The 12849-nt window shown below is 46.3% G+C and overlaps 1 protein-coding gene across 1 annotated transcript in view; it reads right to left on the reverse strand.

Moving 5' to 3' along the window:
* NOS1 (nitric oxide synthase 1) overlaps positions 1–12849 on the reverse strand; it is a 120544-nt gene that overhangs the window by 45785 nt on the left and 61910 nt on the right. The window contains exons 3-7 of the mRNA XM_060249092.1: positions 8778–8915; positions 6065–6210; positions 5553–5715; positions 1770–1861; positions 180–321 (exon numbers count right to left, since the gene is read on the reverse strand). Coding sequence (XP_060105075.1) covers positions 180–321; positions 1770–1861; positions 5553–5715; positions 6065–6210; positions 8778–8915 — 681 coding nt within the window. The remainder of the gene's footprint in view (positions 1–179; positions 322–1769; positions 1862–5552; positions 5716–6064; positions 6211–8777; positions 8916–12849) is intronic.

Consider the following 12849-nt stretch of genomic DNA (forward strand, 5'->3'; position numbering starts at 1 on the left):
GCAGCCCTGAAGCCTTTCCCTTTGAGACTCATGGCAAGGTTGGCTTTGCTGACTTTTTGTGTCTGTAAAAGTATTGCAGGTGCTGCTATGCCAATGACCTTAAATCCATAAAGCAGGATGCAGCGGCAACAAAGGGCAACGTGTAATTATGTGTGCCTTCCACTGTCTCACCCACTGACCTCTGTCAGCTCAATATTGGCCGGGTCTCCCAGGATGGTGCCGTCTGGCTGCTTGTACCCGGCATATCGGATGAGTTGAGAATTCCAGACTCGGAAGTCATGTTTGCCATCCGTCCTCTGGGGAAATATAGTGATGGCAGACCTGGAGGAAGGAAGGAAGAACACAGGAGGCTGAGGTCAGCAATGCCAAAGCAAGATATGCAGTGAAGAAGTGGCCTGTGATGGCATTCTGTTGAGTGCCACAACCTTGAAATGTGATTCTTGCAGAGGGACTGCAAGATATTTCTCTCTCTGCACCACCTAACCAACAAGCCACGTATAGGAACTGATGCACCACTGAAGCCCTACACAATCAGCCCCTTCCCTAGCCACAGGGAAAGGTCCCACTGGAGATGGTAAACCAGTGTTGGGGGTGTACCACTGCATATATCAGGTGAAGGTTCACCAGGCAGAATGTTAACATCTACAAAAGAAAGCCAGCTGCACCCAGAAACCTAGCCAGGAGGAAGGGTTTTTTACCTAGACTTCTCCCTGACATGCTACTTTTCTACATGTGGGCATTATTTGAATGAACATTCATTCATGTGAGGTGCCCCCCACCCTCATCAGATGGTACAGCCCAGACACAGGTTTACAGTCTTGGTTGGAATGAGACAGTAGGGAAAGGAGTGGTAAGAGGGCCCCTGCAACTCAAGGAAGGCATCAACAGCCAAGTTAACCTACAGCAACTCTAAGGGGAGTAGATTGTGGCCTTAATTCAGTTTTTAAGTGCCAATAAGAACAGTGATGGTGTAAAGTTAGAGTCCACTGGCACCTTTAAGACCAACAAAGTTTTAGGGTTTGTAGAATCTTTCGGGCTCAAGTGCCGTGTTCTACTGGAGAAAGTTTTCCTTCCAGACGTTTTGTTCTCAGCTGCGGAGAACAACCTCAGTGGCGTTGCAGCCGGAGCAGGCGCTCAGACCTTCTTGGCTGCTGTGCATTGATGCGCCTGCTCCGGCTGCAACGCCACTGAGGATGTTCTCCACAGCTGAGAATGAAACGTCTGGAAGGAAAACTTTCTCCAGTAGAACACGGCACTTGAGCCCGAAAGATTCTACAAACCCTAATGATGTTACCAGACGTGAAAACCTGAAATCTTTGACAACAAATTTTATTCAAGGTATGAACTTTCAGGTGCACACACACTTCTTCAGATACAATGGAATGGAAGAAAACCATTCAAATTTATAGACAAATCAGCATATGGGGTGTGTTTTGCTGTTTTTATGAAGGAGCACTGCTGCCTGCATCTCCTGGCAATCTTTGCCTTCCCTCAACTTGCCTACTCTCCACTCCTGCCCCCACAAGTTGGCCAGACGTGGGTATGATGACTCAGAAGGATGGCAGAGGAAGTGAATCCTGGCACAGATGTGCTATGCAATGATATTTTACACAAGGATATTTTTCACGTCAGAAGAAAAACTTGCTGGATTGAAACAAACACAGATATGTTTTCAGAGATTCTACCTCAATTGCCAAACTGAGCGAAACCACAATGCATGCAGGTATGCACACACCCACGCACAAAGCTCCACAAACTGTATAATGCACCTGAGGTTCCCTTTGTTAGTGGCGTATTTTATGTGGTTGCAAATGTAGTTGAACATCCCGTGGGCGGTGGTACAATCCCGGGCATCAAACACCTGAAAGAATCAAAGTCACAGTGTGAGGACACGGTTCCTGTATCTCCCCTACCTTGATCTTGTCAGATCTCAAACACTAAGCAGGGTTAGTCTTTGGATGGAACACCACCAAGGAAGTCCAGGGGACTGCAGGATATTCAGGGAGGTGGCTGAATAAAGCCTGCCCCTACCTCCCAACTCCTGGTATTCCAAGGAGATCTCCCATACAAGTACTTGCCAGAGTCGACCCTGCTTAGCTTCTGAGATCTACTGAGTTCAGGCTTGCTTGGGCTATCCAAGTCAGGGCATATTTATTTATAATTTAGATTTATGGATCACCCAGTCCCGGGGTACTCTGGTCCAATGTTCCCTCTAAGCGCAGAGTCTTGTGAACAAAAATTCTACTTTGTGAGCTACTGGCATTAAAATCGTGAGCTACTGGCATTAAAGCTGTGAGCTGCTACATAAATTATTGTGCTTTCGGGTCATCCTTCCTGAGCTAAGACAAAAATGTGTGAGCTGGAGGTTAAAAATCTGTGAGCTAGCTCATGCCAACTCAGCTTAGAGGGAACACTGCTCTGGTCTCGGAGTAATAAACAACAAAGTACATATCATAATAAGATTTATTAAAAACAATTCTCAAATGGCGCTAATACATCAGATTTCAGACTGTGTCATTACCATGCAGGAGAGAGGGGAGGGAGCCGGGGAGGGGAGAGTGCCAGTCAAGATGGTGCCCATCACTGTCCTCAGCCAAAAACCTGATGGAACGTCTCTGCCTCACAGGCCCTGTAGAACTGCATCAGGTCCCGGAGGGCACGGATGTCATTTGGCAGAGAGTTCCAACAGGTGGGAGCCAGGGTTGAAAAAGCTCTGGTCAAGGACAGTCTTTTGGGCCAGGGATCACCAATAAGTTCTTCTCAGCAGAGTGTAAAACTCTTCAGAGGACATACCAGAGGAGGTGGTACTGAAGATACATGGGCCCCAGACCACTCAAGGCCTTAAAGGTCAAAATCAAAACCTGGAACCTAACCCGATACTCCACTGGAAGTCAGTGTAGCTGACGCAGCGCAGGTTGGATGTGTGCTGTCCATTACATTCCTGTCAGGATTCAAACTGCCACATTCCAGATCAGTTAGTTTCTGGATCAGTTAGTTTCTGGCCAAAAAACCAGGTGCCATCAGGAGGTCCTCCAGTGGGGCCAGGATACTAGAAGCCCTCCCATTGTTGCTCCCCCCCCCCCAAGCACCAAGAATACAGAGCATCACTTGCCCCAGACAGAGTGTTCCATCTATAAAAAGGTAAAGGTAGTTTCCTGTGCAAGCACCAGTCATTTCCAACTCTGGGGTGATGTCGCATTATGACGTTTTCATGGCAGACTTTTTATGGGGTGGTTTGCCATTGCCTTCCCCAGTCATCTACGCTTTCCCCCCAGCAAGCTGGGTACTCATTTTACCGACCTCGGAAGGATGGAAGGCTGAGTCAACCTTGAGCCAGCTACCTGAACCCAGCTTCTGTCGGGATCGAACTCAGGTCGTGAGCAGACAGTTTGGACTGCAAAACTGCAGCTTTACCACTCTGCGCCACAGGGCCTCCATTTGACAGTAAAAGTCAAACTGCAAGCATTGGACCTAGACCATGTACAGAAGGGAAGAAAGGGTTTAACCCTTCAATTCACTTGTGGTTCCCCTACTGACATACTCAATGATGCTTTTATTAGCATTTTAAAAGGAAAAAAAAAAGATAGAGGTTTGAAAGGGTCCACTTTTCCCCCTTTAAAGTGCTAATCAGAGTGGGAGAGGGGGGCTGATTAGCAAAACCCACCACCATGCAGCCTCAAATCGAATCAGGGCTGCACAAACTTACAATTTGCCTTTTGCAGGCCAACAGGAGATCCATCTGCTTTAGATCTGAGTTGCCCACGCAGATGCTGTCCTGAAAACAATGGCCTTGGAATGCAGAGAATGTGCATTCAAAGAGATGTGGTCTTACACACATAATTGTTTATCCATTTCATTTCTATGCTGCTTTCTTTGCCATTGTGTGCAAGATGGCTTACAATTCAAAATAATTGCTCATAACATAATACACATAAGAGCAAAGGGGGAAATGACAGCAAAGGGGGAGAAGGGAAAAAAAGCGAACCGAGGAAGCAGATCTTAAAGCAACTGATGGAGTGAAGGAGGATGATCATCGTTTACCAGGCACTGCAGGGTAAGCCTGTCCCCTGTGTTGTCCCGCCAAGGGGGAAAGAGAATCTTAGCACTCTTCTGCTTTCCTTTGTTTCTGATCACTTAGCAGAACAATACAACCAACCTGCTTTCCAAATGCTTGCAAACACTGTGGAATTCACTGCCACAGGAGGTGGCGGCGGCTACAAGCATGGAGAGCTTCAAGAGGGGATCAGATGAATATATCGAGCAGAGGTCCATCAGCGGCTATTAGCCACAAGGTATAGATGGAGCCCCATGGTGCAGAGTGGTTAAGCTGCAGTACTGCAGTCCAAACTCTCTGCTCACAACCTGAGTTCAATCCTGGCAGAAGCTTGGTTCAGGTAGCTGGCTCAAGGTTGACTCAGCCTTCCATCCTTCTGAGGTTGGTAAAATGAGTACCCAGCTTGCTGGGGGGAAAGCGTAGATGACTGGGGAAGGCAATGGCAAACCACCCCATAAAAAGTCTGCCATGAAAACGTTATGATGCGACATCACCCCAGAGTTGGAAATGACTGGTGCTTGCACAGGGGACTACCTTTACCTTTTTATAGATGGAACACTCTGTCTGGTGCAAGTGATGCTCTGTATTCTTGGTGCTTGGGGGGGGGGGGAGCAACAGTGGGAGGGCTTCTAGTATCCTGGCCCCACTGGAGGACCTCCTGATGGCACCTGGTTTTTTGGCCACTGTGTGACAGTGTTAGACTGGATGGGCCACTGGCCTGATCCAACATGGCTTCTCTTATGTTCTTATGATTAAGTTAACACTTGGTAGACACCACATAGATCTCACTAATAGTATGGAGGAAGGCATCACTCTATAAAACCAAGGAGAAATTTCCCACATTTAATGATTATATAAGATGAACAAAATGCACCTTGTTCTTTAAATTCTCATTTAAAGAGAAGTAGTGTGCCATACTGAACATTTGTTGCCTTCTTGTCCTGTTGGTGGGTTTTCTGGGGGTATTTAGTTGGCCACTGTGAGAAATAGGAAGCTAGACTAAGTGGACCTTCGGTCTAATCCAACACAGCTGCATGGAAGAATCCACGTGAAAGTCAGCCCTTGGCTCTCTGAAAGTGCACAAAGAGAGGCAGCACCAAGGGGGAAAGAACCCAGCATAAAGCATCAACATTTACTTTGATAGAAGAGTCTTTGTTTTTGAAGCATGCCAAAGCAGCCCAAACAACCACTTTCCATAGCTTAATATATAAGCTATAACGTTGGAAGTTAGTCCTGTTTTAAAAGTTTCTATAGCCCAATCCCCTGAACATGTTGAAGTAAAAATCAACATTTGTATAGAAAACACCGTGGCAAATACAGCTGGCTTTCTTCTTCTTTTGAATGTAAAGAAGCTTACATCCTGCTTTTGATTCACTCTTGTTAAACGCCTGTTTTTAGAAATCCTTGAGCAGAGATGCCTTCCGAGGTCTGAATCAGCAGCTTGTGATTCTTACATTACTTTTTCAATGAACAAATACTTAACTACTCTCCCACCTACCTGCAACTTGGACCACTGAATCCTGCCCACACAGCGGGCAGCATTGCGCCAGGCATGCTTTGCTCCATAGATCAGCTCTGTGTCTCGCAGCTGGTAAGTGTCGGTAGCTTCAATCTCCTTGGTTACTTCTTCCAGCCTCTCCATGTGGGCCTTGGAGCCAAACCTGCCAAGACGGAGAGAACAGGCAGCTGCCATCACTTCCATTATCATGCTGGGAAAGACTGTGTTGTATCAGACAAGCAGAGAGTACAGTTTGTTTAAATGTAGACAGACAAACAATGACAGACAGACAGACAGATACAGACTCACACACACGAGGCAAAGGCTGATCGTAGACCTGGCCGTCATTATTTGTGAAAGTAAATTTTTATAAAGTATGCATCCTCAGCAATCTATGACATTTGCATGGGGAGTTCTCATTCAGTCAAGCCATATTTGTAGAAGCCTAGATGTTTTCTGGCAAAGAGCTCTGTCAGATGCGGAGGCCAAGACTGTCCACATGCAAGACTTGCCTCTTGATAGAGGAATAGTACTGATCGATGAATTCTTTTGCTAGTGGGAGCAGCTGCTCTTTCGTCCTGACTTCCTCCGGCCTTCGGACGTGCTGGGAAGGGATCATGATGGAACCCATGCAGACCTGCTCGCTACAGGGTGTAACCTGGAAGACAAGAGATTCAAAATTAAGTGGGTGTGCATCTTGTTTTCACTTCTGTATTCATCCATCCAGCCGATAGCAGAGACTTGAGCATGTACATGTTGATCTGTGGTTGAATTCTTTGTACTGTGGCTCCAGTTAAAACAGCACTGAGAGTAGACTGACGAAGGGTAAAACCAGCGAAACCATAGGAAATCCAGGAAATAAGGTCTTTTGATCTCTTTGTGAGAAGTTGTGCAGAACGACGCCCCTGTCTCCACCCAGATTCTGAACTGCAAGAAGCGGCTGAAGGCAGTGCCTCTGAAACGTGACTTTAGAAAACAGTCTGGGGGAGTGTCGTATGAGTGTTAATGCTATCATTTTACTGTATGGACATTATAAACTGTGTACTAAATGTTTGTTTACATACTTTTTGTGTGAGAGTGATAATTCAACCGGTGAGGTTTTGAAGGATATAGTCTGCAAAGAAGAGCTGTGACCATCTGGTCAGGCACCTGCCAAGGCCATGGCCTGGCAAAAGGCCCACCATGAACCAAAGATGCACAACTTGCCCTCTCCCACCACATCTGGAAGATTGTTCTAAAGATATTGCAGAGGCCTCGGATGATCTCCCATTTGCAGCTAGGAGCGGTGGTTAGAGGAAGGAATAGAGTACGACTCTTCCATACTCCTTTAAAACTTCTTGGCTGCCTCAAGGCCCTACTAGGTTGGAAAGAATGTGAAAAGCTCATGCTCTACTTCTGCCACCAGGAGGGTGTACATATACACACAACTGACCGGTTCATTTACTCAGGGCTCCTTGTAATCTGTAGCCAGCCCTGAGGGCTATCATATTTCCTGCCTTCTCCCCCTCTTGACTACACATCCGGAATGGGCTGCAAGGTCCTCGTCCCTGAACTGGATGCGGGCTCAAGGCATCTAAAAGTATCTAAAGACAGTGGTTGGTTGGGTGAATGAGCCTGGCAGCATAGTTGGCCAGGCCAGGCTTGGTAGGTTGCACATATTCAGCTATTACTGCTGTCTAAACATTCACACTTAGAAATCCCAGTGAAGTGTGATGGGAAGGGCACTGTTCCTTGCATTCTGTTCAAGCCAAGTTACTCCCACTGTATCTGGATGACTTGCAGGATTCAGGTAGTCAATAAAGGATTTTTTTTAGCAGCTACAAAGGCTGTGATAGTTTTATCTTTCTCTCAGTAAGCCACATTTTCAAGTATGCTCCTACACCAGACACTAGGGGGCATCAGACAGAATTCAACACCAGAACCAATGAAAGGACTGGAAATGTAGGAAATGTATAATCTTAGCCTAGAATTTATAGCCAGGACTAGAGAGAAGGTCTGTTTAAGTAAAAGAAGCTTCCTCACAGGTTTGAATCTGCCAGGGGTCCCCAACGTTTTTGAGCCTGCAGGCACCTTTTGAATCCTGGCACAGAGTAGCGGTGCAGTTTAGGATTGCCAGTCCTCAGGTGTGAGTGGGGGATTCCCCAATTTCAGGGGTGTCTCCCCACCATGGACCAACTGGCTGGCTGGGGAAATCCCACCCCTAAACAGGCATGTCTAACAGGGATACTCTGTTTTTTGGGCAAAACTCTATTGTTTGAGTAAAAAGTTACCACAGAGTTTCTCCCCCAAACCAGAGCATTGCCCCCAGTGTCACCGACATGATGACATCTCTTCAAAGTGACACCAGTGCATTGTGTGACATTGAATGATGTCCCCACCCACCCCTGGAACACCTCCCAAATCCCTGTGCCAGAGTGATGAAAGGGCCTGGCAACCCTAGCACAGCTACAAAATGGCTGCCATAAAATGGCTGCCACAGGAGGTGGAACCAGCCACAAAATGGCTCAGTCAGACAGAGAAGCTCCTTGTGCTGTGGAGGCAGCTGCTGCCAAAGTGACATTTTTTAAAAAGCTGCACAGTCAATCAAATCTCCAACGGCCCATCAGAAGCCTTGCTAGGCAAAAGCCCTGCCAGGCCCCACCCATTTTCTTAAAACACTTGGCTGGCCCCAGGAAAGATGCCAGCAGAAAAAAAGCGAACCTGGCTGTCTTTTGCTCTTTGAGCAACGCAAATATCTGCCTGCACCACAAACACTGATATTCTCTGCTGCTTCCCTGCTGCTGCTGATAGGCCATTCATCTTTGGTTGCCTGTCCAAAGCACTGTTTGTGCAATTATCTCTTCAAATTCTTGTGCTGTCTGACTTTAAAACAATGGCAATGGAGGAACAGCTTGTATTTAAGCTAATATACTCTGGACTACATGCAACGAAGTCTATGCATCAAAACACATATAGGCCTCCAAGTGCTAGGAGGGAAAGGGAAGCAATGGATGAAGACAAATGGAATTCAGCCACTCATTTCACCAGCTGGTGACACCTCCCGCCTTGGTTGGATTTGATCCTGCCTAGCCACAGCCAGTGAGGTTCCCCCTGCTGTTGCCATAGCAGCATGCGATCCCGATGATGCTTCTCCAAAGCAACTGTTCCCGAGCCGTCTCCTGTGTCATTGTGATCTGGCAACACCTGTCTTGGGAAATGCTGGGCCAGATGGGCCATCTCACTTACCATGGTGCTCTTGAGATGCAAGGTATCATGCAGCACAGAACCTGTCTCCCAGTTCCTGACTTTAGCAAAGCGTGGGCACTTGGAAGGGCTCCCGTTCAACAGGCTCTTGGTTGGTGACTGCTGGCCCGAAGGTGGCGGCTGTGTGCGATGGGAAAGAAGAAGCACAGGATGTCAGATTGTTACATTCTAGTAGCTTAGAAGAAAAAGAAACAGGTATATGTTCTGCAGCCCCATGACTGCACCAAAGGGGGTTAGAACACAACGCAGCTTTCTGATCATTTCATTTCTAGACTGCTCAAAGAAGCTTGGTGACATGTAGGCAATGCCTGGAAAAAGAGAAGAGTCAGGCATGGGTTGGTAACAGATGCAGCTCTCCCCCAATATGGGGAAGCAAGAGTGAATAAAATTCCACCTGTTGAGTTTCTGACTGCCAAGTAACCACTTAAGATATAGGGGAAAAGGTGGCAGCGGCAGTCTTAAAGATCAGGATCAAGCCAGATTTCCTTGCCAGCGTGTGCCTTACTTCCAAATCCACCTGAACATCAGCATCTCTTTCTACAAATTAAGCTCTGTGTATTCCAAGTCAGATCTAGCCATAAAAAGAATAATAAAGCATAAACCATTTCTAGGAATTGGTGCTGGCTACAGATTGCAAGGCCAATGCGGGAGATGTGCCTTTTTCATCTTTGCTACTTCCAGCCCCAAATTCCCGTTTCAATTTCACTTGTCTCTTCTGCAAATCAAATCTGTGATTCCTCCCACCTTTTGCACCGTTTCTTTGTGCCCAATTTTTCCTGTAAAATATATGCATTTTTACCAGTGCTTGACAGATCAGCATTACGCTACATTGTATATATAAATGATGTGCATCCAGCATGTGAATACTGAATAAACCGAATGTACTCCTGTACATCCTCTGGCCACACAACAAACTGATCCATCAGACGTCGGGCTGGGCTGCCTTTTTAAGGACTTTGCTGTCTTGGGGAATCCAGGTTATGGAAATTGAGAGATTAATGCAACTGCCGGAGGTCTACATACATTATGCAAAGAAGGCTTTTACGAAGGAGCGTGTTAACGGCTTATTACTAGTGTGAAGATTAGTGAACCCTCAGCAATTATTATATATGTATGGAAGAATGCAAGCCAGCCGTCTGTGCATTTGGTCTCGCCTGGTTTGCTCATTAAAGCCCCAGAAGAAAATAGGAATGAGGCTAGGAGGTAGCAAATTAATTGCTCAGTGGGGTGGGGGAGGATTTTTAGGGGAAATCCCTCTCACCTTGCAAGATACTTTTTTAAACACCGCCCCCCTGCTTCTAGACATTCTCCATTTTGCCCCATGAATGGAATAACTTTCTGCCCACAACGCACACATATCTACAGGGAGATTATCTGAATACAGATCTCCTTGATTCATTCAGTCTGACCCTTAGATGGAAGAAAGCAAATGTCCAGGCCTGTTTCTTGGCTCTCTTCTAGCACTGCAAAACTGAACTCAAAGCTCGCAGAGGAAACATATTCTTCAGAAATTCATATGAAGCTTCCACTTCTACGGGGGTGTAAGAGAAGTTATACAATGATAAAAACCTCCTCCTCCCATAAAAACATACCTAGTAGCCTAATTTTCTGGGGCCTCGTTTTGGGTGCCACCATCTCCTGAGACTAAACGAGCAGCACCACAATTATGCAATTATCTTCTTGGGAAGATTCATCTAACCCTTCAGTCGTTGTCTTCTGCCACTGGGTGAAGGCTTTTTTTGTTTTATCTGACCTTCCTTCTTGTTTGTTTTTAATTGCTGGTTTTATCTATATATACATACTGTTTCTGAAGCTGATTTTTAATGTATTTATAACTGGTTTTGGCCACCTCAAAGGCCTTAATTGGCCAGAAAGGTCAAATATAAATGCTTTAAATAAATCTAAAAGTTAGTTTTTCAGCTGGCAGCTACATGGCAACAGGGTTGGACCCTGACTATTTTGCACTCTAGGCAAGACTAACTACTTGGCCCCCCCCCACCCCGCACTGATAAGCAATGTTCAAAAACTGATGAATTGTGGGAAAAATGAAAAGCACAAAACTTGAAACTGCTCCCTGACCATTTTTAAAAAATCAGCCATGGCTCCCTAGAAAAATGACCATATTTTCTAAAAAAAAAAAAAAAATCAAAGAGTCCAATGCACCTATAAGACTAACAAATTTTATTGTAGCATAAACTTTTCAGAAACACAGCTCCCTTCGTCAGATGCATGGAGGGCATGTAGAAACTGGACAGAGATATATAGGTGGCAAGTGGGGGAGGGGAGTGGATGCAGGAAGTAAGTGCCATGTAAATGCCAAGCAGTTGCAAAAGTCATGAAAAAGGTAGAATGTGCAATCCTCACCCTGGGAGCAAACAAAGCCCGACTGCAAAGGTATCGCTGCTCAGGCTCGGGGAAGGGAGGAGGGCCACCACCAGCAGGGGAAAACATAATGTGAAGAAGGCCCATCCTGGCTTTAGTGCCCATGGACTTGTGGGCATGCTTCACATGAGCAACGGGAGCCAGTGGGGCTTGGCTTGAAATCTGCAGGCATCCCTCCCCAGCAAAAAGGCAGCCGCTCTGGCAATACTGCCTGCATCCTCCTTAGGGCGAGTGAGAGAGAAGGCTCAGGACTCAGGGTGGGAGTGGCAGAGAGTGGCTGGCAGTGCGAGGCATGATGGCAGTAGCCACGGGTGAGTGAGAAAAGGCTCAGGGTGTTAGTGGGAGAGGGCGACTGGCAGTGTGAAGTGCAGTGGTGGCAGCTGCTGCTGCAAGTGAGTCAGGGAGGGTGGTGCCAAGTCTACATGCACTTTGAGAGGGTGCGGCAACGGCACAGGCGGCAACCAGGCAGGGCCGCAGATTGGGCGACACTCTTCTGGTGGTGCGTGGCACAAGAAGCTCTGTACTATGGGTACAGTGGGAGGATGGAGGAGGGATTCAGTGCACCAGGGACTGTGTAAGGTGCCCCTGGACTCAAACTGCACCTCCTTCTGACCTTGATTCTGTGCCTCTCTGAGTCTGCACTCTAGACGGCTGCCAAGTTCACCTAGCGAAAGATCCGGCCATACATGGCACAGAATTCTGGGGGCATAACATAATATCGCAAGCAGCTTGCTTCCAACATCAAATCTGAAGAACGATATTGGGTGTACCTCAGATTTCTCTGCTTTGCTTGACATTACACAGTATTCATTGTACATGAAGCTCACTAAAAAAGGATCCAGAAATTTCAGCTGCTATAAAACAGGAGCCAGGTCATTAACTAGGACTCGGGGTGGGAAACAAATCTGCCCAAGCACTTCAAAAAACCTCCACCAGCTTCCACTTTGTTTCCAAGTGCAATTCTAAATGACCATCTTTCCTTATAAGAGCCCCAAATAGCTTAGAAGCAAAGCATCTAAAAGACTCCCTTTGCCATAAACCTATCTTCCAGTTGAGATCACTGGTTTAGACAGATTCAATTCTGCTTTAAAAAGCCAATTTGCTTAAGCTCCCAAATTCAGATGTCACAACAAATTGTGGTTAGATCAAAGGCTCCCTAGATCAAGCAAGCCCTAGGACCTCAGACTCATGCACGTCACAAGCAGATTGAAGTTCCTTTGTGACACGGAACACAACGTGACTCTGCGATTTGTTCTGCTACCCAGTGACTAAGGGTCAGGTTCCTCCCAGATAGTTTTGGTGCGTGCAGGGCTGGTCCTAGACTGTCTGGCACCCTAGCCAAGGCTAGCTTCTGCGCCCCCCCCCCCTGCACTTATAATTTCACCGAGTCACATGGGGGTGCCCAATTTGGTGCCCTCAGAGCACTGGCGCCCTAGACAATCACCTAGTGCAGGGGTGTCGAACTCATTTGTTATGAGAGCCGGATCTGACATAAATGGGCCATGTTTATATATATATATATATATATATATATATATATATATATATATATATATATATATATATATATATATATATATATATATATATATATATATATATATATATATACACATACATATTTAAAAACTTAAAACATGCTTAAAACATTAGCACTCATTGGTCTTAAAGG

Source organism: Heteronotia binoei, chromosome 11, assembly GCF_032191835.1.
Source record: "Heteronotia binoei isolate CCM8104 ecotype False Entrance Well chromosome 11, APGP_CSIRO_Hbin_v1, whole genome shotgun sequence".
NCBI classification, from domain to species: domain Eukaryota; kingdom Metazoa; phylum Chordata; class Lepidosauria; order Squamata; family Gekkonidae; genus Heteronotia; species Heteronotia binoei.